The sequence below is a fragment of the Triplophysa dalaica genome, chromosome 9 (genome assembly GCF_015846415.1).
Source record: "Triplophysa dalaica isolate WHDGS20190420 chromosome 9, ASM1584641v1, whole genome shotgun sequence".
NCBI classification, from domain to species: Eukaryota; Metazoa; Chordata; class Actinopteri; order Cypriniformes; family Nemacheilidae; genus Triplophysa; species Triplophysa dalaica.
This window is the reverse complement of record NC_079550.1, coordinates 15412336-15437843: the sequence shown is the minus strand read 5'-3', so window position 1 is coordinate 15437843 and position 25508 is coordinate 15412336. Positions and strand designations below refer to the sequence as shown.

Genomic DNA, 25508 nt, shown 5'->3' with positions numbered 1-25508 from the left:
TATAATCTGCAGTTCTGCTGAGATACACAGATTTATTTAAAATAATTATATTTTGAGCAAGTAATTGCAATATTTTAGTGATCACAAGTAATCTAGGTTTGAGAACAATTACTTCACTTTAAAATAATTTGTTGCTCTTTTAAAAACAATTGGCCTTAAACAAACTATTAACTTTTAATACATTAATAAAATTAATAAAAAATAAGATGTAATTGTTAACTTACTATATATTTGTGTTGATATAGAAAATCGTTTTTAAAATGTTAACATTTAAGGCCTGGACTTTACTTATAAACTTAAGGCAGCAAATAATGTTTTACAGTGTGTTTATTTATTTACAATGTTGAAAGTTAAAGCCGCAGACACAAAGTCCCAGATACTGTAAGCTCATCTTTATGTTTTAAGGTGAAAAACATTCCCAGATTCACTTAAAGCATTGTTAATGAGTAATTTTGTAACAGTTTAATGTTATTAAATCATTTACTTACCTTCACTGCAGACATGTTCAAGGTAAATAAAGAACATCAGTTGACATCCTCAGTAAATCATTGTGATAGCATTTCTTGGGACACGGTGACCTAAAACTATCCACTTCCTTGTGTTTCTCTTGCATCTTTAATCATCGGTTCTAACAATTTTAAACATTGTCCTACAAATGTCAAAAAAGCTGATCAAAAAGGCCGGAGTTGGAATTGTCAGAGCAAAATCAATTGCTTCATTCCTATCAGACAGGAGCAATTTTGCACACCGAGCTGTATTTGTTCCTGTCTGGTTTAAAATGAGTGGATGGTTCCAGAACCAGAAGAGTGTCATTAATGCACAGGCAGACTGAATGATGACAATAACCTCATTAGTGCAGAATATCTCTTCCCCCGTTTCATGATTAAAATGAGAGTTGTATTTGTGATAAACATGTTAAAAACTTGTGACTCGAGCATGGAATAATAATACAGAATAGAGTTCAGTAATTTATTAAAATTCATGTTGGACTAAGCTGCAGGAAAAATCATGGTTAGTACAGCAGTAATCCACAATACTATCCTTGATTAAAAGGCAATTACAGCCGGAGCCGGTGACATATTTACAGCGTGTTTAAGAGCTGTAATCCGAATCACTAAAACACGGTCTGTTTTTGGAGCAGGTACAGCATCAGGGAACTTGGTGAGGTGAACCACCATATGGTGCCTAAGGGACAATGCAGCGTATCGAGCGTGTGGAGTGAAACTACCAAAGCCGCTTAAGCTGTTAATAAACTGAGCTTGGGCATCCACAAAGAAATACTGAACATCCCATTGGCCCAATAAGACAGAAGATTACAGAAACAGAGCATAAAGAAATCAATTAGAGACTGATACAAGAACTTCATGCTCTGCTGTGTTTGTGACAGTGTAAAATTCACTGACAAACTTCTTCATTAACCTAGAAGCACTGAATGTGTGGAGGATGATGAGGATTTTCATGACACTAATGCCTAATAAACCAGAATAAATGTAATAATGGGTATAGAGTTCTAAAACGTAATGCAAAATTTCTGAATTTAAACCCATGTGGATTCATCTGACATTGGAGAAAGAGATAAGATCCAAAGACAGGTGTTTGGCTCCATCACTATTAGGGCTGCCAATGTCAGCGGAGCTTTAGGAGGATATGATCTTAAAGCAAAAGATCTCTTCCCAATCTATGACAGTTATACATTAATATTGGCAGCAGTAGCCTAATGTTAAACAAAATAGTTATAATATAATAGATTAAATATTGGTTTGTGCCATTAAATTGCCATTTTATTCCCATTTAATGTGGTTTCTCATGGACTTTGGAGTCTGGGGTGAGAAATTTTGTGATAGATTCATTCCTCGCAGTCTGAGGGTCATCGGGTCAACCTGTATTAGAGTTTGTTTACCACACTTCAGCTCTTTACTGTATTTCTACTGGATTTATATTAGATCAGAGTTTAAAACTGTTCACGTGGCTCTACATAATCAGGGTTTAGGAAAAAAGCTCTGAACTGGTGCCATTCTTAAAGCATTAAAATTATTTTGTTTTAAGAGATAGTCAACTTCATGTGGTTTAAAACCTGAATATAACTCTTTTTTTTCTGTGGAACACAAAGTAAGATATTTAGAGAAATGGTTTTGTATCCATACAGTGTAAGTCAATGGGGATCAACGATGTTTGGTTACCAACATTCTTCCAAAAAAATATTTTTGTGTTCTGCAGAAGAAAGGAAGTTGTACATGTTTTAAACAATATGAGGGTGAATCATTTATTTTAGGGTGAACTATCACTTTACAAGGTTTTTGCTAGATTAAATTGTTAAACTGTCTTCTCCTGTAATAGCTTCTAATGGCTTTACCACAGTATATGAACATTGCTATCTATTAACAGTTTTTAAACACTGAGCCTTATTAATTCCCTCTAAAAAGGTTATTTTAAACCCAGCACTTGGTCAAAAGGGACAAACCCAGCTACAGGGTTCAATTAACCCAGAAAATGGTTTAAAACAACCCAGCATAGGTTAGTTTACAACCCAACTGTTGGGTTTGTCCCGTTTTGACCCAGTGTTCCAAAAAAGTACATATATTGCTTTAAGTTTCTGGCAAAACATCAACCAGTTCACATACAGGTCTATTACTGCTGTCCAGTAGTTCAAGCAAGCTGTGAGTCACACAAGCAAAACTCACTCCATTCAGAGATGCAGTAATGGCACCTCTGCATTCATAGATCTGAAGGGTTTAATCTTTGTGCTTTGTTTTTGAAGGCAAAAGAGGGCTGGTACAGGACCACGCCGATGTGTTAACTGATGATAATTGTTCCAAACAGTAATGAATAACTTCTTTGAGTATACATCAAAACGTATTATATCTTATCTTAACTAATTAACTGGGGTTGTGAATCACAGATTATTTTAATGGTTAAGAGCCAATAGCCATGAAGTCTGTGGCAAGTAATGTAACTCTTCTGGTCTCCATTTGAAAGCGGGAATAAAACCTTCGCTTCAGGCTCTGTTTAATGGAAAGGCTGTAACCTGGAACTGTCCTTCAGCCAAAATTCAGTTTAAGCTGTCTGCAGTTTGGAGGAAGCATGCTAGACTCAAGGACTCGAGGGCAGTTTTGTATTTGTTATGTCCTAGTTCCACTCATCCATTTCGGCAATGATTGTGTTTATGAACAAGTCAAGAAACAAAAATTTGCCTTGATCACAATATTGAGTGAAATAAATATTCAAATATTTCCAAAACAGTTAAATCTGGCAACTGTTGTTGCGGGTATTTTAGTTCAGCATGAAGCTTGGGGCATTGGACATCCAAAGAAAGGCATGTTGATGTGTCTTACAAAGCTGACTGTTAACTAAAGCACCATGTTTTGTCACTTTTGTCCAGATCTGATAAAAGTGATGAGCAAAACAAGCAGTTGATTGCACTGCCACACTGGGTGGTATGTGTTGATTTGTTTATGAGAAGGAAATGTAATTTGGGAGAATTATTTTTCCTCAATGCACCTCAAAACTCTGCAGTGCATTAAGCAAATCAAATTTAACTCAGAGTCTGTCTGGCACTTTTTAAATGGAAATTCGCCTTCCATTTAGGTAAAAACATTTCACAACACGGTTACGAAAGACTTCTTGAAAACTTATATTCGGCAATTAATAAATGATGGGTTATTTCAACCCAATGTTGGGTCAAAAATGACAATATTTAGACTATCTGGGTCAGTCAACCCAAAATTCTGTGTGTTTTAACCATTGTCAGGTCAAATATGACAATATTTGAGAGTATATTGTCCAGTCAAATATGACAATATTTGAGAGTATATTGTCCAGTCAAATATGACAATATTTGAGAGTATATTGTCCATATTTGACCCAACAATGGGTTGAAATGACTTTTTAAGAGTTTCTGCAGTACTTTCTGTCAAAGTTGAAAAGCCCCAAATATTCATAAAATATGAAAAATATTAAACGCACTGACAAACATGAGGGATGACCAATAGTATAATGATTTATGAAAAAAGAAATCATATTACATGGAGATAATAGGTTTCTGACGGACAGCGATTGTATTATGTAAACAGTATGTAGTGCTGTAATGAAGTAATGAAGCTAAAAATAAGAATCTTTTTGTTTGCTGTTATCTATAGTTCAAACAAATGTCATTGAAATAATAATTCAAAGTATTCATAATTGGAAAATTATTAAAGATTACTTACACAGAACCATAACCAAATCATGACAACTGATTTTTTCTAAGAAGAAACTTTGTCCACGAGTAAACAAAATGAATTACCCTTAAAGTAATCCAAGTGTCGAAATTCATAAAAATTCAAGTATTCTGGTGGGACAACCGAAACTACTTCAGTTGAATACCACCAAAAGGAATGCAGTGCTCAATTAAAACTCAGACCTCACTGGAACATGTCTGGGATTCAGGGAGCTGATCTGACGGCTCTAGTTTGCCAGCAGAGATTACTGCATTCTTAATTCCCATTGCATCAGTATCTGGCACAATAATTCCTAGAACCCACACTAACCACAGGAGCTCACACTAACAGAAGTGGACTATAATATAAATAACTTGAAAATGAAACCAATGGCATTTTCTTTCTATTTCAATCAAAGGATTTGAAAACATTGCTTTAGTGAACCTGCAACCAGCCTTATTCATCATCCCTTCCACAACATCCACACATATTCTGCAGGGAAATGCCTTCATGGACCTTGAGTCTTAATCATTGTATTTGATGATATTGTAATTAAAACTTGGTGCTATAGACATGACACAGGAATGCTTTCAGCAGATTGCTTGACATGCTCTATTATTTTAGGAAAGTACATCTGCAATCCAGATTCTGACAATTACCTTTTCCACTGCCAATTACCTTTTCCACTGCCTTCACGTAACATTTTCTGTTTCATAACAATTGTGAACTGAAAATATGCAATATTTCATTTTTATATTATAATCTATAATATGTGTACTTCATAAATCTATTAATTTTGTCCGTTTATAATTCTTATCTCATTAGATAATTATTGGGTCTATAATGAAGGCACAGCGTTTGGAGAAAACCCATCTTTTCATCAGCTGATTTTTTTATGAGCTGTGAACACTGTATTCTGCCAAGAGAAGTCGATTTACTGTAAATTTGTGAATCAAGACATGCAGGTTTTGAATCATTGCTAAGTGAATCTGTTTGTGTATGTTTGTGAATGCCACGGCGACACGGTATATAGAAACGGACAAAAACAGAGCTTTTAAAGCGGGCTCCGTTTCATTTCCACTTGTTTGTCGCAAGACAATTGATTTTTAATCCAGAGTTATTAATCACAGACTTACTCATGTATTCAGAGCACAGTTCATTTAAAACAATATGTATATGGGTGTGTAGGCACTCATGGGTTGGGTTTGACAAAACAGTCCAGCTCATGAACATTATGCAGACTTGTGTGTGCTTAAAGGGATAGTTTAGGCAAAAAATAAAATCTTGTCATCATTTACTTACACTAATGCTGATACAAATCTGATTTGAATAAACTTTTCTCTATTTTCTGTACAGCACAATGTAAGTAAATGGGGACTGCTAAATTCTGACAACATTCTGCCTAAATGCACCGATATATCGGCCAATAATCGGTATCGGTCGATAAAAGCAATTTTTGCTTTTTTTGCCATTTTTATTAAAAGCAGCCGATGATCAGGGTTGATCAATCAAAAGAGGAGAGGAACATGCGATGAATTGTGCTCTGTCTTTAGAAAATGTTAAGAAACATCACCAGTTTGATGTTCAATATTAACAGTCATTATATAAATTAGTAACATTCAGAAAGTTAAGAAATATTCATTTAATCTTCAGAATCGGTATAAGTATCAACAGATTTCAGTCTGAATAATTGGCTATCGGTATTGGAATTTAGTATTGGCACACGTCTGCCTCTTTTTTTATTTTTGTGTTCATGCAGGCTCAAACATTTTGAGGTTGAGTAAATGATGACAGATCTTCATTTTTCAGGTGAGCTATCTCTTTATCAAAACACAGACACACATACAATGATCAGGCCTTAAAGAGCATCTGAATCAGTATTGTTGGAATGTGGAGATTTCTAAACTTAATCATCTAAATCTCACCTCTGAGCTCTTCTCTCAATGTTTAGCTCTCATGACTGAAGCTGATGTCTATTTCCTCCTGTCGGATACAGCTTTTCTATGGCTTACATCAATGGAAATGGGTTATATAAACATATTGTGCAGTTAGAACCACATATTCATTGGCTTTGTTGTATATTTAAAAATAACTTTTTATATACAATACAGTACCACATTAAATACAATAAAATGGATAGTTTGTTTCATTTTAGTAATCCACATAAGCAATCAGAACAACAAATCATATGCATGTACACATTTAAGCAGTTGAATCAACTCTTTGTAAATATACAGTAGCATTAGTTTTGTGTACAATTTTTTTTAAACTTCGCTCATTTCGATATGTCCCCTTCGATCAAATTAAAAATGTTACCTCTGAGTGATAACGTTTTCCTCTGAGCTGCAAACTTAATAATATGCAAATGTTATATGAATTCATTAGAAAGAAGTATTCATAATGTAAAACTATCCAACTTTCATATTTTAAACTCCCCACTGCTCTTCAAACCACTTCAGCAGATATAAAATGTATCCCCCCAGGGTCCCATCCATTTGCATTTTTGCTTTTGCAGTCACGGAACAAATGAATTACGATATACAAGCACACTCTTAGTAAATGTTTGACAAACAACTTTTAAAACAAACTTTTACAGAATTATGATAAGAAAGTTCTCTGCAAGTGTCAATAAATGGATGTTTATGAGAAGAAAAGGAAATGTCCACAGGATGACCCCATGTCCAGTCCTGTCTTTACACAGCTACAGTTTTATATCAAACAAAGGGAAACTCAGATACATGTTTCCGTAGTGCTGGTGTGCTAAATACACCAGCAGTTGAACTGAAAGGTCACAACCACATCCGTATAGACAGAGATATCAGTGCGGATGGCTGAAATATATCCTTTCAGATGCTTGTTAAAACAAAGTAGAGGACTGATATTTTGAATGCGAGGAAGGTGGATTTTGTCCTTACAGCTCACAACTCCAGTTAAAGCACTTTATTTCTGCATCTATTTTAAAGGTAAATGAGTCAATTTAGATTGGATTTATAATCAAATTACTCACGCTAAGTCTCTGAGAGCAGGTCAGATCAGAGAGTCCATTTAGATTTCAGTCACAAATAATATCTTAATTTTTATAATGGTCTCAATTTTTGCTGCACTTTGGTGCCTTAGCTAGATAATGAATCCAAGTGAATATCACAATGCACATATTTTTGTTATCTTCCTTGTGTTCTCAAACCATTACTTTACTTTTAATATTAGTCGTCACATCCTGATTGTACAAATCATATTTTTCTGTTCTATTTTTTTATTACAAAACACCAGATGTGTAATGTCTGTTTTCTTCTATGATATAAAAGTGAATGATTTTTAGGGGCTGTAAAGATACAAAAAGGACAAAAAGCACCATAAAAGCATCATAAATGTAGTCCATGGAAGTTACTTTAAGTCATCTGAAACCATGATAGCTTTGTGTTCCATGACAGAAAGAAAGCACTCACAAAGTACATACTGTGCTGTAATGACAGAAATTTCAATTTGGAGTGAATTCATTTGGTGAATTCAATGGTAAAATAGCCTCGCTTTCATGGAAGACACATTTGTTTCAGCCCAATGAACATGAAAATTGTAAATAAACAAAGGTGGTGGTTGAGGCTTCATCTCCAATCGAAGTTACTAGACAGAAGTTCAGTGAGCAAGCAAAACACAGCAGGTCAAAATCATTTCAATCTAAATGGAGAGTATATTGCCAATACAGGCCATTGCACATGAGGATAAAGACTGCATTACTGGAAGATCAATTGCACATGCAATATTCTTCACACACATCAATAAAAATGTGGGACTGTTTAATCTTTTTTTTATGTTACCCTTATATAGAGTCTGACCTTCACTATACACTCACCTAAAGGATTATTAGGAACACCATACTAATACTGTGTTTGACCCCCTATCGCCTTCAGAACTGCCTTAAATCTACGTGGCATTGATTCAACAAGGTGCTGAAAGTATTCTTTAGAAATGTTGGCCCATATTGATAGGATAGCATCTTGCAGTTGATGAAGATTTGTGGGGTGCACGAAGCTCCCGTTCCACCACATCCCAAAGGTGCTCTATTGGGTTGAGATCTGGTGACTGTGGGGGCCATTTTAGTAAAGTGAACTCATTGTCATGTTCAAGAAACCAATTTGAAATGATTCAAGCTTTGTGACATGGTGCATTATCCTGCTGGAAGTAGCCATCAGAGGATGGGTACATGGTGGTCATTGATGGGATGGACATGGTCAGAAACAATGCTCAGGTAGGCCGTGGCATTTAAACGATACCAATTGGCACTAAGGGGCCTAAAGTGTGCCAAGAAAACATCCCCCACACCATTACACCACCACCATCATTGCATTAATGAGAAATTGAACAGGTGTTCCTAATAATCCTGTATATATGTCTTTCTTTGATTTAATTAAGTACTTATACATCTATATGCATGATTACTCAAGTAATATTTTCAAGAAAATAGAACAAGTCACATATTCTAAAAAGTATTAAAACCTCCGTAGCTCAAGCTCAGCAACTGGTTGCCAAAATTACATTTCTTATACGTTACTGAGTCTACACTGCCCTCTACTGTTAAATACTAGAAACAGCATTCGCTCGACTGCCAAAATCATTCGTAATTTCCCAAGATAAATATATCTACATCGACAACACAACGAAACAATGTTCTACTGAAGTCGCATATGCCAATGCAAAATAAGTAATTATCCTGTATGTGGCCTTTGTCCTCCTGCTATAGGAATTTGCCTATCTCTCATATTTGAACATAATACAAACACTATGCATAGGATGAAAATAACTGCATATTATCGGACTCCAAGAGTCAACACGCTCTCATATTCCCCTATGGGTAGCAGCTCGGCGGTGAGGCTGTTGCTATAGAAACGCAGGCAGCACAGGTTGTCGTTGACTGCCGAAAGAAAGGTATTGAGGGTTCACTCGTATGTCAGGAAAGTATCAGGCTGGTGGATCGGAGGATCGGCGAGTAAGAGAGAAACGATATAGGATTGTTGAGAAAGAGAAAAGGACATGTCGGAGCGAGTAGCGTCATGTGGAAATCTATGTGACACCAGCACCCTTCTACTGCGATATTGCAACGGTAAGTTTGGCAGCGTGCATACGTGCATAATGAATGCAGGTGAAAGCGTTTGTTTACGTCGCGCACACACTCGACTTCGAACGATTCGAATATTGCGATTTGTGTCATTTTCATGATGTCATTTAGAATGTTACATTGACATTCCACCGATGTTATGGAATTGACGTCTCACGGTGCGTCACCGCCTGCGAGGTTGCAACAAAAGAAACAGTTTCTTTGTCGGCAGTGATGAAAAGCCTACATTTGTTTAAATTAGCGATCTGTTTTGTATCCACGTGCATATGTATTTTCGTATTGGCGCACATCTTCATTTGGATGGTGTTTAAAAGTACAAGACAATAATCGACATACAGCAGGTGTTAGACATGGCGTTTTACATGGTGTCTTTACTGTACATTCGGGTGTTGTTGATATATGGAACAATATTGTGTATTTACTGCTTCTCATCAGCGTTTGATTCAATCCCATCATCTTTTCATATTTTTTTAGACAACACACCTGATTCACTTTGATAAATCACTGGGTTTTTACAACTGGGTTCAGCTATGCTAAAGGTTAAAAGAATGCAATGTGTTATTTATTTACTGGGAGCCAATAATCGTGTATAATATTACCCCTCTGTTCAAACGGATTCCTAGGCAACAGTGATATCTGTTGATAACAATGTTTCAATGGTCAGTTGTAAACACAACGTCTCTGTTTAGATATCACGAGACTAGATGCACAGAATGTGATTTCAATTGTTAGTTTAATGTGATTTAGCTTAAAAAAATCATAGATGCTGTAACACAATTGTATGATAAAAAATCAAATATGATTCAGTATTTTCTTATAAATAACAGAAGAACAAAAGTCCTTTACAGCTGAGCGAAACCAGCAAATAGTAATGTGTGATTTAAAATGTAACATTTAAACAACATAGAGTGCAAGAGAGATTAGAGGAAGGAAAAAAAGAGAAAAAAAAACATGCTAATCAGTTAAGTCTTATTTAGGGAATTGGGTATTATTGCCATGGAGTCTTCTTGCTATAAACTACTGTACACATCATTTAGGTACTACGTTTCTTAGGAACATTTCATAACACCTTTTGTGAAATACAGGTTCTCTTAATGATAGGTCTCTGGTGTGTCACATGGTCTTCAATCTTCATTTCACTCTCGGTATTTTCTGGGCATTGTTTTCCTGTGGGTCAGTTTCTGTGACAGATGGTTTGGCTGAACGACAGATGGAGATGCAGGCATTATATGATTAAAGTCTGCCGGGTCAGAGAATGTCTGTCCATGTTGTACAGTCCCATTTGGTGTATATATCAAACAATACATGCTACATGCTTTGTCATGTGTATGTGTCAGCAGTATGGTCTAGACTTCAGACACATGTTGGTTCTGAAAATCTGAGAACATGATAATAATTTTGATTTATACAATAAAATTGTAGCATTGATCTAAATGACAGTATAAGAATGTATTTTAAGGGTATCAAATAATCATTGTATTTTGTAAACTGTACAACGATGCACTATATTTGTGCTATTGGTGGACAAGCTGGTCATTGCACTTCCTGGTGGTGCTGACCGATGCATCAGACAGGTCTGGAGTCCAGCCAATGCTCTCTCTACGCCAACAGCACCACCAGCAGCTTTATACCGCATAGATTAGAAGATGGCAGTGTAGACCAGCGTCCGGTTACAAACATCACCCTTCTCTTTACTCACAGTACAGAGTGGAGAAGGGTGGGGGAGGGAGAGGAAGGGAGGGAGGTCCAGACACAGCACCAGCCACCCAGCAAGCAAAAGGGGAAGCTGGGAGAAATAAGCTTTGAGTGGGGAGACATTTAGCACCTTTAGGAAACCCCTAGAGAGATAAAGAGGATCAGGCTGTCTGAGCAGGTGACTGACAGGAGGACATGGAGACTGGAATGGCAGGTAGGAGGGAACACAAACAGAACGTTATCACTGAATATTTCAGCAGGCTCGGTCACTGAGCATCCGGTTTCATCCAGGCTGCTTTTGACATGCAGCATGCGACTAGACCTTCATATTCCTTCTTATGTTTTTCAAGGTCCGCTTATGCCTTCGGGATGTCACTTTAATAATTCAGTTTATGTGCTTGCCACCTGCTGATTGCGGTTTACGGTCGTGATCTGTGCATGTTAGCAGGTGCAGGCACATAAACAGCTTTATTGCACGTAACATGCATCCCGTTGCATTGCCCTTGGGAATGAAACGAAAGGCAAGCAGGCAACGTGTTTACACTGAAATTTGAGGATGGTTAGCTGAACTTGTTATGGCTTTGTTTATCATGGATATTTATGTAATGAAGCTTGTTGCAGATGTACAGAGAGCATCGGATAGCATTTGGATCTAACTCGGATGCTTGAAGATGCTGTCAGGCTTGTTGGCTTTAAACATGCTTTCAAATTATTTTGATGGAGTGTCTCAGTCGGACAAGGGTGGCTTGCTCACTTCAGGTGGGTGGAGAGTCCCTGACTCAAGTGGAGGAGTTCAAGTATCTGGGGGTCTTGTTCACGAGTGAGGGAAGGATGGAACGGGAGATTGACAGACGGATCGGTGCAGCTTCTGCAGTAATGCGGTCGCTGTACCGGTCTGTCGTGGTGAAGAAGGAGCTAAGCTGCAAGGCGAAGCTCTCGATTTACCGGTCAAGACCCCGAGGAAGACCTAGGACACACTGGAGGGACTGTGTCTCCTGGCTGACCTGGGAACGCCTCGGTGTCCCCCCGGAAGAGCTGGAGGAAGTGTCTAGGGAGAGGGAAGTCTGGGCATCCCTGCTTAGACTGCTGCCCCCGCGACCCGGCCCCGGATAAGCAAAGGAAATGATGGATGGATGGATGGAGATTAGTGTGGCTGAAATGTCCCAATTCTTTCTGGGCTATTGTTAAACAAAATGGGCTATTCACTTTACACTGATATAACAGCTTTTTGGACAAAATCCATCACTCAATAAACTGTTTGTGTCTCTCTCTCTCAGATGATAATGTATCTGCTGGGAGTGGGATGGAGATGGATGACCGTCTCTCTCACCTGGAGCAGAGGGTGCAGCTGCAGGATGATGAGATCCAGCTGTTGAAAGCAGCGCTGGCAGATGCTTTGAGAAGGCTGGGCTGCTGTGAAGAGATCACACATGCTAATAGCAAGAAAGGCGGACCTACTAAAGGTAATAAATATTGCATTTCATCATCACTATTAGGCCGGTTCCAGGTTAAAATAATTAAAGACTCTTAAAGAGATAAACAGGTGGAAATTTTGCCTGAGCCAAGACTACTGCAAACTGAAAGATTTTCCTTTAAAGCAACTTGCAGTGTTATGACTTGAGGGCAGTCTGCAGTTTCATGTCAGGTTGCAAGATGCAACCTTACTATAAGTTAACTATTAACAGTTACTACAGGCTACATGCATATGATTGTAATCATATGACAAAGTGCTATAAAAAACTTCCCTGTGCGAGGTTTATTTTGCATGTTATCTCACCTGTGCTCCTCTGACTTCCTTTAGTTCGGCAGATACTGCAAGCCCTGCCTTCCAAGCCTCTGACCAATGGCTACGTCCAAACAAAACGCTTGAGTGGCTATCCTTCCTCTCCCTCATCTCCTAAAAAAGAAGTGCTCATGTCTATTAAAAGGTGAGACCTATGCGCAAGACTTCAAAAGAATATTTGCACACCATGTTAACATGATCTTCAGTTATCTTAACATCTTCTTTAATAAAAGTCAGCCAGATAGCATTGTCCCTAATTTTAAAACAGCTCTGGGAAATATAGTCACTGTTTCGCACAAATACAGTACAGTGTGACATTATTGTAGTTATACTACTTTGCCCTGGAGGTGTCAGTATTGAGTTATGAAAAACCGGCAGAAATCATTTTTATCCCAATTGGAGTTATTCAGACGTCAAATCTGCTCTGTAAATATTGCGTATAAATCTTTGTAAAACCACAGTTTATATGCAGCCTTACGTTCTGCAGAGAACCTTTTAGAAATAAGTGGAATTGCTCTTGACTGTACTGCAACTTGTATTTCTTTAACACCTGGCCATGTAGAAAACAGCAATATTACATTCATCCAAGACACGCTTTTAATTTTATCTGGCAACTAGGTTGTCCTTTGTTATTCTGTTGTTGTTGTTTTTTGTTGTTTTTTCCTTTCTTTGTCATTGTGCTTTGTTTACATGAAACCTGAAAAATCGAAATGAAAAAAAAAAAAAAGTGGAATTACAGTAATTGGTGATAATGTTTACTAACCACCCGTATATACAGTATAAAAAGCATTGATGATTACACCACTGCTTTAAATATGCCTAACAGAATAGATGTGCTCCTGACCAATGGAGGCTTGTTAAAGCCTATTTGACATCATAATGTCGTGAACTTTTAAACCGTATTCTGACTTAAAAGGTTAATCAAAATATAACTCACCTTTGCAAGAGATGTGATTGTGTACACGAGACAACGGAAAGCTTACAGGGATGATATACATACAAATAAAGAAATCAATTAATGAATATGCAAAGAAATGTTTAAATTAAAGAATACATAAACACAGACATTTTGGTCATGAAATCATGCATAGTTAAAACTTATTGGCATGAATTTATTTATGTACATGTGTATCTCATTAATTCATTCATGTGTTCTTTTATTCATTTTACATAAGTAATTTACTCATTGCCTTCATATACCGCTATAAAAGAGCATTTTGAGGAAAATGGGAGTGTTTGTATTTCCATGTGCTTCATCACCTATTAAGTTCATTTTTATGTTTCTCTGTGTTAGGAAGAGTATGTCCACAGAGCGTCTGTCCACGGTGAGGAAGGAGGTGGCAGACTCACGCAGCAGAACCACCTCATCTAGCAGCTCAACCGGGGGAAAGAAAGACAGGTAATCTCAGGGTGTTTACTACAATGTACAAGTCAGTCTGCAACAGCTGCCAGAGTATCCAGGATTATTACATGGCTTTTCGGAATACTTGTATATATTTTCATTCATACATACTGACAACTGAACTGAAAAAGGAGCATCCTTGCCTCAGAAAGCTGTTTTCTAAAGGATTGCAGTAGGAAGGCATGTTTGAATCCGGTCCTGCCAGCAAAACCATTGCTAGGTATCAGAGCAACAAGTCAAGTGCCTATAAGCTTTCAGACACAGCATGAAAGCCTGTTTTGACTGTTGTCTATAAGTAGTAGCAATCAATCTTCTGGTGTCTCCCAGCACTCCTTAGTCTGTTTCTTCGGGCATCATAGCACAATTTAAACTGAATATTAAATATCTATTTAATTTGATAATTAGTGGGATAATGTACAGTCACTCAGTTATGGAGAGTTAATGGACACTGCAGTTTTCTGACTATTTCATCTAGCTAAAGTACCAAATTACTTTGTCAGAAATGGATATGCTGGATTGACATTAAGAATATATAGTTTTTCCTCTATTGCCCGGAATTGTGATTTTGGGTCAAGAGAGATGAAAATAAACTATGCCTCAGCGTATAATTACAGTAGACGACAAACCAGACCTTTTGTCAGGGAGACACCCGGCACTTGTGCTGCAGGGATTTCTCGCCTGCATGCTGGGACAGGTACTGTGTTGTTTCTTATTCAGAATGTTTTTTGTTACAAACTGAAATTTAACCACCACTATTGCATTGTTGTCCATACACTAAGAAGACTTTAAGGGATGCAGTTCACGTCAGTAAAATTCTGTTGTCATTCATCCCTTTGTCATTTAAAAACTGTATGTGACCCTTACGTCTGTGGAAGATATTTTGAGAAATGTGTCAGTGGTTCTGGGTCCAATACACTGGAAGTCAATGGAGGTCAATGTTGTTTGGTTATCAACATTCTTCAAAATATTTCCTTTCGTGTTCTGCAGAAGAAAGACCGTCATACAAGTTTGGTTAAACCAAACACAATAAAAGTCACACATTTAGATTTCATCTGATGTTTAACATTTAAATATGTGTTCATATTAATCATACTATTCATACCACCAATCTAACGCAATAAAAGCTCCAATATAATAAAGGGTTATTTGTCACTTCAAACAAGTTTCCCTCTACACACCTGCAGGGTGTTTGTACAGCAGATAATCCCACGTGATACCTTTATCTATGGCGTGGTTGTGGTGCTTGTCTGAGTTAAACTAGCACATGGTGGCTCTTTGCATTCACTCGGTTAACACACTCACCGCTGAAACTTCTCTTGAGCAAAGAGTGCATCATATTACTGCATAGAAGAACAGGATGGGTGTGGTCACCCAGAAAGGGGCTGTCCTGCATACAGGGGAAGTGTCCTGCTATTGGCTAGAGAGGTCCATATCCCTTTAGGGCATTCGAGTTAACTCAAACAAGGAAAACAGTCTTTCGCTTGTCGCTTCTGCAAATTCTTGCCAGCACTTGAACTTCATTACGGGAAAGACAACATGAAGAGATCCACAAGGTACAAACTTTTTGGTTAGTTTAAAAGACAAGCTTTTGGTAGATTGCATTGTTGGTGAGTTTGGTTATGGAGCGGCTGTTTTCCGCTTCCTGCAACAAAGCAAATAGTGTTGGGCAAACATGAATGTTCTTATGAGCATCCATATGAAAACACTACCAAAACTATCTAAAGCGTATGTGGAATCACTTTGTTTTAGCTTAGCAAATGGGGACTGCAGATCATTGGCTTTATTTCTGTATACTTCAAAAGCAAAGTTGTTACAGGTTTATCGTTGTTCTTTATTTGCACTTGATGTTGCTGTTGTAATGTTTGTTTCCTTTTGTTTGCTTGTTTGCATTGCCTTAGAAGTTTTGTGCATGAGTCATGTAGCCAAAATATGCTTGTTTCCATCTGGGTTTGATTTCCAAGACGAAACAGATATTGTGTTCCCAGCTTTCATTGAAGTTGAAGATGTGCTCACACATAATGCTCTTTACAAACCGCCTGTGCATTGTTCATTTGGCATTCTGTGCCATTGTACTATTGAGCTATTGATGCTCAGTCGTATGTATTAAACATGAAACTAATCCACTGCCAAATTAGACTAAGTGCTCCACAGGAAAGATAATGGTTTAGAAGAACATCATGTCTGTAAATGCCAGTCAGTCGGTCATTTATTTCCTATTGTTGTTTTGACTTAAACTTAAGAAGCACTGTGCATTAAAATCTAGAGTGTATTTCTGTATAATATCTAGCAAATATCATATTAAAACACATTACTTCTTGGTATGAACTGCATTACGGGTAATGTGTGTAGTGCATTAGTCTATGGCTCAGTTCCTTTTGAGCTCAGGCACATTACAGCTACATACTTAAACCATTATATTGAGCATGTTTGCTACACAGCCTAGATTGATCCGTGGTGAAATGGATTTTTCTAGTATGTGCTAATGGAAATGGATTTGTTGCCAGGGTAGCTGATAAAACTGTGAAAAACAGACAGTGTAGACCGCACCAAAAAATGTAAAAAAAATTACAATATGGTTGAGTCCAGCAGCACTCCCGGATTGTTTGAGGATTCTGGAAGATGCTTTTGTCTGTTCCTGCTCCGGTTGCAGCTTTAATGAAGGTTTTGGAGGGTTTATGGTTGCATGGACACAAACAGAACTTTGTTGGACTGCCACCCACAATCTGTCTGTCTTTCATTTACACAACAGGCTCTTTTTGCCTTCGCTCTGAGGAAAGGTTTTCATTAGTATGCCAATTCTAGCCAGTTTTTCAGCAATATTGGATTTATGGGTCTGATTTGTTATCGATGTACGTGGAAGCTGCCTGAGACAGTCTGTCAATCATGCTGGTCTTGCATCAGCAGACAGGAAGTGAAAAGCTATGTGGTTAGAAAAAGCGTATAGATAATGCACGCACAAACAGAAAAGCAGAAATTGTTTGGAGTGAGCCTCACATTTATTGACAGCGTTTTAATAAAGCACTGTTTTCGGGAATAGTCCCCCGCCCACCCAAAATAAGCCTTGGTTGTTCAAACAGGCCCTGAAACAGAGTTTTCTCTACGTTACATAGCTCTGTGAGAGAGGCCACATGAAAGCAGAGTCAGTTATAAAGGCAAAATTCACAGAATTAGTCATCTTACAATACACACAGGCAAACAAATGAAACGTTTGGAAGTGGTTGAATGTTTTGTTTAACTTATGCAGTCCTTTTTTTTGAAGTAAAAAGGCTAGTGGTCTGTGAAGTAATGGATGAATGACAAACCCTTGTCTCTTTCTTGCAGCAAATCCAAAGAATGTACCTTGAATGCCGGTAAGCTTTTGTATACTTTTCTGACATCATATAGTTAAAATAATACTTAAAAATAGCAAAGAAATAAATAAGAACTAGCACCCATCCATAATTCCCTGTCAACTACATTGCAGTTTCATAGCAACACACTAAGTGGTGACTAGTTTTGAATAAATAAGCACAACACCTATTTTATTCAGCAAATGTAAGTTTAGTTTTTAGTATTCTAAAATATCTACGTTTTGAGAGAAATGCGGCTGTGTAGCATTTGTTTACAGACAATGATTAAGCCCATTAAACGTTTTCGTAAATTTTCCTGACCAGATCCATTATCATCCACATTAAAACCATTATGGTTTGGCAAGCTTGTTTCTAAGTGATCACGTTCCTTCCAACAGGACCCACAAGACATCATTTAACAAAGCAACGGTTTATTTCTTGTTTGTGTTGGCAACTAATGTTCTGTTTTCTTTAACAGATGATGGTTACGTTAGGATGTTTATACGTGGCCGTCCAATCACGATGCATATTCCAGACCAGCTTAAGGACAGCTACAGCCTTGATAACAGGGTGGCACTGCCAGAACGCAAGCTGAAGCTTCAATGGGTGTATCCTTACTTTTGTCTCGGTCATTGAAATGCCATAGAACTTAAAGTCATAGTTCCCCCAAAAATAAGAATTCCGTTATCATTTGCTCACCCTCTTGTCATTTCAAACCTGTATGACTTTCTTCTGCAGAACACAAAAGAAGACATTTTAAAGAATATTGGTTAACTGAACAATGGTGATACCCATTGACTTATTGATTTGTAAGGACACAAAACCAATGCAAGTCAACGAGTACCACCATCGTTCGGTTATCAATATTCTTCAAAATATCTTCATTTGTATTTTACGAAAGAAAGTCAAACAGGTTTGAAATGAAAAGAGGTTGAGTAAATAATAACAGATTTTCCATTTTGGGGGGAACTATCACTTGAACCGTTCAAGTTGATGAAGATGTGCAATTCCAGTGCATGATTTGAACATTGTTTGTTTACAAGAGAAATCCACTCATTAATATTTAAATATTAAAATTATTAATATACATCACTAATTTGAAAAGTTAGGCACGTCATTTACGTCCAAGGTTTGCTTAACACTGTTCATCAGGTACGGCTATAGGGGACGAGACTGCCGTTCTAACCTTTACCTGCTCCCCACAGGAGAGATTGTGTACTTCAATGCTTCTGTTGTGGTGCTGTACAATGTAGAGGAGCAGCAACAGAGACACTATCTGGGCCATAATGACGACGTCAAGTGGTAAATATGTTGATTTTATTGAATGGGGCTATAAGTTCATGATGTGATTTTAAATTAAGCATCCTTTCTTTCTAAATGTGCTTTTTTCATATTTATTTCTCCATAAAAATAAAGTGTAGTGCAAAATGTTTAGATATATATACACGTACACATATATGGGTTTTACTTTTTTTTATGAGATAAAATTTACTGGTACAAGTCTACAAGCATACTGTATATCATCACAATCTGCACTGAAGTTTTTGTCACTTGGGTACAAATCAATTCCTCCAATGAGAAAGAATGAAACGTTTCACTCCCGAATAATTACTGTACGGCTCTGCAGAGCGTGAAAAAATTATCTGTGATTCTGCTTGAACTAGGTCATTGCAGCTACTGTGTTCTTATCATCTGAATGAAAATATAAATTGTTCCAGTGCTTCGTGTTTCAACGTGTTTCAAAAAGAGCCGTTGTATTCAGGAAGTGTTAACAGGTTTCGGGGCAGATTTGCATTTTTATGGTCAGATCTTCCGTCTCTTGGTCTTATCTTGAAGATATGAGATCTTCTTGATGAGTCTATCTTGCAGTTTATGCAAATACATCTGCAATTAAGCCAAATCTTTTCTGCCTTCCGCTCTCTCTCTGTTGTTTGGTCACTAAGCAATGCTTCTACTCAGGGGCGTAGTTTATGGGGGGGATGGGGGGGGAGGTAACCCCCCCAATATTCAAATCCATCAGTTACATCCCTTCCAATATTTCAACATGAAAATCACAGTAGATCAAATGAAAAATATGTAGAATTACTTTATTTTGTGACAATAATTTTGTTCCTAATCAAATATGAGTTTGTCATAATAAATTAGACAAAAAATACTCCCCCTCCATTGAACCGATTGGTAACGCCCAACCAATGAGTCGCACTTTCACCAAAACAACGCGAGTGGTGTTTGAATGGGAGAGCACACGTTAAAACAATGAATCGCTGCCGCTTACTGGCGCTTTCAATACTTAATTTCTTTCTTTTTATAATCTCTTCTATGTAAGAATTTATGTCAGTTTAACATACATTCTAAAATCATTACATAAAGACATCTTCTAACAGGAAACGTCCTATAGACGTATTGCAGATGAGCAAACACTCTAAAAAATACGTCTTCCAGATGTAAACACACACATCAAATAGACGTCTCCGTGATTTTCGTGTGCTATCTGGGACGTTCAACCCCCCCAATGTTCAAACCAAATCTACGCCCTTGCTTCTACTACTGTATTCACAATTCAAAGATTTGATTTCTTCTCAAACACTGTGTGAACACATCTAGCATGTTTTTGTAGTAAAGTTATCAAACTGCTTTGTTGTAATGCTTGTCTGGAATTGTTCACTGCGCTCTCTGGTTCACAAAACAATTGCAGGCTGTTTACTAAATGTTTTTTGGACTAAGCTACATTCATGCCACGGTTCCCTGGAGAGAGAGAGGGCAAAGCTTTCCTGACAAGCTCTGATCCCAAAAATGCTTTCTTTGCAGTTTGGCCGTCCATCCAGACATGGTCACCATAGCAACAGGACAAGTTGCCGGCACATCCAAAGATGGCAAAGTAAGTTGACATTTACATTGCATAGTATAATGTGCTGAGATAAAACTCAATGCACTCTTGATCTCATTCTATTAGATGATCAAATTGGCCTTTAGTGTGCATTAGAATTGCCATTTACTGGCTTTAATCTAGATATGAGAACATCTTAGACACATGTCTTTCCCATCAGCCTCTGCAGCCTCATGTTCGTATCTGGGACTCTGTCAGTCTGAACACGCTCCATGTGATAGGAATGGGTGTGATTGACCGAGCTGTCACCTGTGTGGCCTTTTCCAAGTCGGTAAGGGGTTTTATTTCTGTATAAATAGTCTGTCATACTGTTAACCTTAGTCTTGGCTTAATGATAAAAATAATATATATTTATAGCCGTCATAACATACATTAAGAGTGGACAATGGTATCATTTTACATAGCTATATTATCTTTTCCTCTCTCAGAATGGAGGTGCTCATTTGTGTGTGGTTGATGATGCAAATGACCACATTCTGTCTGTTTGGGACTGGCAGAAAGAAAAACAACTGGCGGAAGTTAAGGTGAGGTCTGGTGTCTGTCATTTAAAAAAAAAAATGTGTATGTGCTAGGAAGCAGTAAAGCTCCAAGGTTTCTTACAGACAGTTTTATGTCTTGTTTCACCCAGTCAAATTGGTTATGAATGCTGTTTCATACAGACTTTAGCATATCAGTGTGTTTCGCAGATTTAAAGGTCCAATGTACATTTTTGGGGAGGATCTATTGACAGAAATGCAACATAAGTATAACTATGTCTTCAGAGGTGTATAAATACCTTACATAATGAAGCATTATGTTTTTATTCACTTGGAATGAGTTTTTTCTATCTACATACACCCCTTGTTTGCCAATGTGACATGTTGTTTGTACAGTAGCCCTAAATGGACAAACTGCTCTAAGCGCGCCTTTTGTAAATAAGTTATCTCCTTCGGCAAAGAAGCTGTGTCAGCCTCCATAGTGCTTTGAAAGGGAGGGGGAGGAGTGAATGTGAGCCTTTGGTTGCAATTTGCAACATTACCACTAGGTGCCACTAGATTATGTTCTTAAGATGTTTGTTAAAAATGACACATTTAATAGAGACCAGTGGTTCCTATTTACACAAACTTGAAATTTTGCAGTGTTCCAATGAGTCTGTGCTGGGTGCTGTCTTCCACCCTATGGAGGCCAACCTGATTTTCACTTGTGGGAAATCTCATCTCAACTTCTGGACAATGGAAGGAAATACTCTTTCAAAACGTCAGGGACTGTTTGAGGTTTGCACAATTTATGTATGTTAATATTTTCCCTGCAAAGTCATAAGACATTGTAAATGAGACATTTCAACTTATTAGTTTGTTAGTAGAAAATACAGTGGTACAGGTTTTGTTTAACAAGAGTTAAAATTTTGACAATGTTGTCAAACTCTGTATGTCAAATGCATTTTTAAAGGTTGTGGTCAAAATCCGTTTGGCTCAAGAATGCATGCTCTGTTCCACGGGGATGCTTGGTACTAAGTAGATTTGTAATGATTTCATGATTTTTTTTCTTTTTTAAATCCAGAAACATGAAAAACCCAAGTATGTACTCTGTGTTGCCTTTGCTGAGAATGGAGATGCAATCACGGGGGATTCTAGTGGAAACATTTACATCTGGGCAAAAGGTCTTTAAAAAGTAACTCCTATTAAATATCAACTGATTGATTTGAGATTTGAAACTTATCCTGCACCTTCATGTATTTAAAGGTGGAAACAAGATCAGCCGGGCCGTTTCTGGAGCCCATGAAGGTGGGATATTTTCTCTGTGTGTGCTAAAGGATGGAACGCTGGTGTCCGGAGGAGGAAAAGACCGTAAAGTGCTTCTCTGGGACCATGATTATCGTAAAAAGAGTGAGATGGAGGTATGTTTTGTTCTATGTGTTCCCTTAATCCCACAAAACAATTCTATGAAATGAAAGATGACATTCAGAATTAAATGCAGATAACAAACAGACTATGTTAATGTTTTCCATGGACCCTTCAGAAATGAATGATCTGATAGTATTCTTGGTCGTGAAGTGTATTGTAGGCAGTGCATGTTTCTTATTTATTAGATCCAGATACATGTACAATACTCAAGCTGAATTCACTCCATGTACAACAATTTGTATAAATCTTGTTGCAGCTGAGATGTACAGATCAGATGGAATTATACATTCTGATTTGCGTTTTAGGTTCTCGAAGCATACGGCCCTGTCCGTACTTTAGCGGAAGGAAAACAAGATGAGCTGTTTGTGGGAACAACCCGAAATGCTGTTCTGCGGGGCTCTTTCTCAGGTTCCCTCACACCCATTGTTCAGGTATAATGGATACTACGCTGTTTATGAAAGGTGTTTTTCAGAAAATCTGAAGGATCAGTATGTTCTTTCTCTGAGTAATCATTCTTACCCTGGTTTCTATGTATCTTGTGAAAGGGTCACACTGATGAGTTGTGGGGACTGGATGTGCATCCCACTACTGAGCAGTTTGTGACGTGCGGTCAAGACAAGCAGGTTTTTCTCTGGGACACCAGCTCTCATCTTTCTCTGTGGAGCAAGGCCATTGAGGTTATTAGGAACATTTGAAAACGGCAGAAAGATATTCTTTTCTGCTGTGGAGTAGAGTTGTGTTCGACCGGAAAATCACAGAATTGTAATGTGGTTTTTACCCAAAAATGAAAAGTCTGTCATCATTTGCTCACCGTTGTTATTTCAAACCTTTATGACTTCCTTCCGCAGAAAACAAAAGATGATATTTTGAAGAAAGTTGTAATAGAACAGCACTGAACGCTGTTCACTTCTATTGTATGGACACAAAACCAAGTGAATGGGGTCCAGGGAAAGCATTTTTCAAAATATCTTCTTTTGTGTTCTGCAGAACAATAAAAGTCATACAGGTTTGAAATGACAAGAGGGAGCAATTTTATTTTTGGGTGATCGGTCGCTTTTAGTAAACTTACAGTACAATTTAGATTTGTGTTTAAATTTTAATCTATGTTTTATTCTTTGTTTTGTGGGCTTCAGGACCCAGGCCGTTCTGTTGGATTTCATCCTACTGGTGCTGTGCTTGCTGTAGGCACCATGACAGGAAGGTATGTTTGCACATAGGAACTGTAGAGAAAGGTTGGCTTTAGCTAAACAAAGCTGAAAAACATTTGTAGTTTCTACTTATTTGGTTGTCTGAATTCTGCCAAACCTGTCTTTCGTAACCTTGCAGGTGGCTGGTGCTGGACACCGACACACGTGATCTTGTCTCTATGCATACAGATGGCAAAGAAATCATCTCCGTTGTTAAATATTCTCCTGGTGTGTTACATGTTTTTATGCTTTTAAGCCATTACTTATTTTCATTCACATAAAATGTCACCTATCAAGTCCTTTTCCTCTCTGTAGACGGGGCGTACCTGGCTGTGGGTTCTCATGACAACTTTGTTTACATCTACTCTGTGACTGAGAATGGCAGGAAATACAGCAGAGTTGGCAAATGCACTGTGAGTTTTACAAAGAAACAAAATCAATGTCCCTTGAAAGATATCTTTGGCAAGAATTGATCACGGACAGCAGATGTCATCTGGTGTACAGTTTTGTAGTATTAATTGAATATGTGTCTCGCATCCACAGGGACACTCCAGTTTTGTTAATCATCTTGACTGGTCCGCCGACAGCCAGTTTATTGTAACCAACTCAGGCGACTATGAGATTTTATACTGTGAGTTGTTTATTTTCCTTACAGTTTAGTCAGTGAATGTAGATCAGATACGATTTTTATGCTGACCTGTGTCTTGTTACCTGTTGTTTCTTGAATCTTGTTGAAAAGGGGAGGCGTCAACTGGGAAACACATTACTAGCGCAGATGTGGTGCGTAACCTGGAGTGGGCCACCTCCACCTGTGTGCTTGGTTTCAATGTGTTTGGTAAGTCACAGAATTCACAAGCTCAAAGTTTACCTGGAAATATGTTTTCTCAGCTTTCTTGTAAGCTCTTGTCACCAACATGCACCTATTTTTTTTCACCAATTGCTTTTTTTCAGGTGTCTGGCCAGAAGGTGCAGATGGCACAGACATTAATGCTGTATGCAGGTCAACTGACAAAAATCTCCTCTCTTCCGCCGACGATTTTGGCAAAGTGCACTTGTTCTCCTACCCCTGTTCCCAACCAAGGGTGAGATTCTTGTATTCAATTGCATCCTAGCCCTTGAAATACCTCCCTTCAATCCCTCTATCCAACCACATCATCCACTAAAAACATCCCCTGGTCTTTATCCTCAGGCTCCCAGCCATATCTATGGTGGGCACAGCAGCCATGTGACCAATGTTGCCTTCCTCCATGACGACAGTCATCTTATCTCAACTGGTGGGAAGGACACCAGCATTCTTCAATGGGTGCTTGCTTAGCAATACAATACCTGAGCAATACTGCTGCGACCTCACTGTTGATCTCTGCCCACTAGAGGGCAGCACTGCTGTGCCTAATTTCATTCTTTACTTTCCTGTTTGCCTGTACTGTGTACTTTTTATTGGGTTTTCCATTAATTGCTGGTACGCGCCCGTTTTTGTCACTTATCCAGTTGTGAGTATCCTGATGGTTTAAAGGGTGGAGGTGGATCTTAATTCAGTGCTGACTGTGGTTAACTGAGGGGTGCACTTTGGTGAAGCGCCACCAGAAGGAGCTCTAGTGATGGAAAGTAAGCATGTTCTGAGATGTTGACACTATTTAAGCCTATTTAAAGAGTTTTAGATGCTGTTTGTTTTGCTGAAGCCTATAGAATATATAAAATGCAGTTACGTAGTGGAGGTATTTTAATATGGGAATGACATAATGATGTTGTGGCACTTAGCTTTTGATGCATATCTAGAGGTGAACTTAAGCTGTGCTTTGCCTTTTATTTGTTAATAAAGTTTCTCACATAGCGATGCGTTTCCTTCAAAAATGTATGTTTGAAGAACTAGCAGCACATTTCTACACCTCTATGGTGATTAGCATATACATTTTATATTACATTACGTTTCGACCAACTGACAACCTTAACCATGATAGCCTATCTATGATGACCTATTTACAAAATCGAGTACTACTCTGTGTTTTTTGTTTTAGTCATGGCCTTTCAGTCAT

The 25508-nt window shown here is 37.9% G+C and overlaps 1 protein-coding gene across 2 annotated transcripts; it reads left to right on the top strand.

Moving 5' to 3' along the window:
- Positions 1–9125: 9125 nt before the first annotated feature.
- On the top strand, positions 9126–25305 carry eml2 (EMAP like 2). Of its 2 annotated transcripts, XM_056757265.1 has the most exons (22): positions 9126–9294; positions 12282–12467; positions 12806–12932; positions 14082–14186; positions 17511–17539; positions 17997–18126; positions 18671–18820; positions 20327–20396; positions 20566–20676; positions 20834–20929; positions 21524–21658; positions 21945–22044; positions 22127–22281; positions 22594–22719; positions 22834–22965; positions 23422–23489; positions 23615–23703; positions 23791–23888; positions 24019–24106; positions 24215–24310; positions 24427–24557; positions 24665–25305. In XM_056757265.1, the coding sequence occupies exons 1-22, from the start codon at positions 9225–9227 to the stop codon at positions 24788–24790; spliced, it is 2418 nt and encodes an 805-aa protein (XP_056613243.1). In that variant the 5' UTR covers positions 9126–9224; the 3' UTR covers positions 24791–25305. The 2 variants fall into 2 exon arrangements, with proteins under 2 accessions (XP_056613243.1, XP_056613244.1); XM_056757266.1 differs by lacking the exons at positions 9126–9294; positions 12282–12467; positions 12806–12932; positions 14082–14186 and adding an exon at positions 15612–15742.
- Positions 25306–25508: the final 203 nt, after the last annotated feature.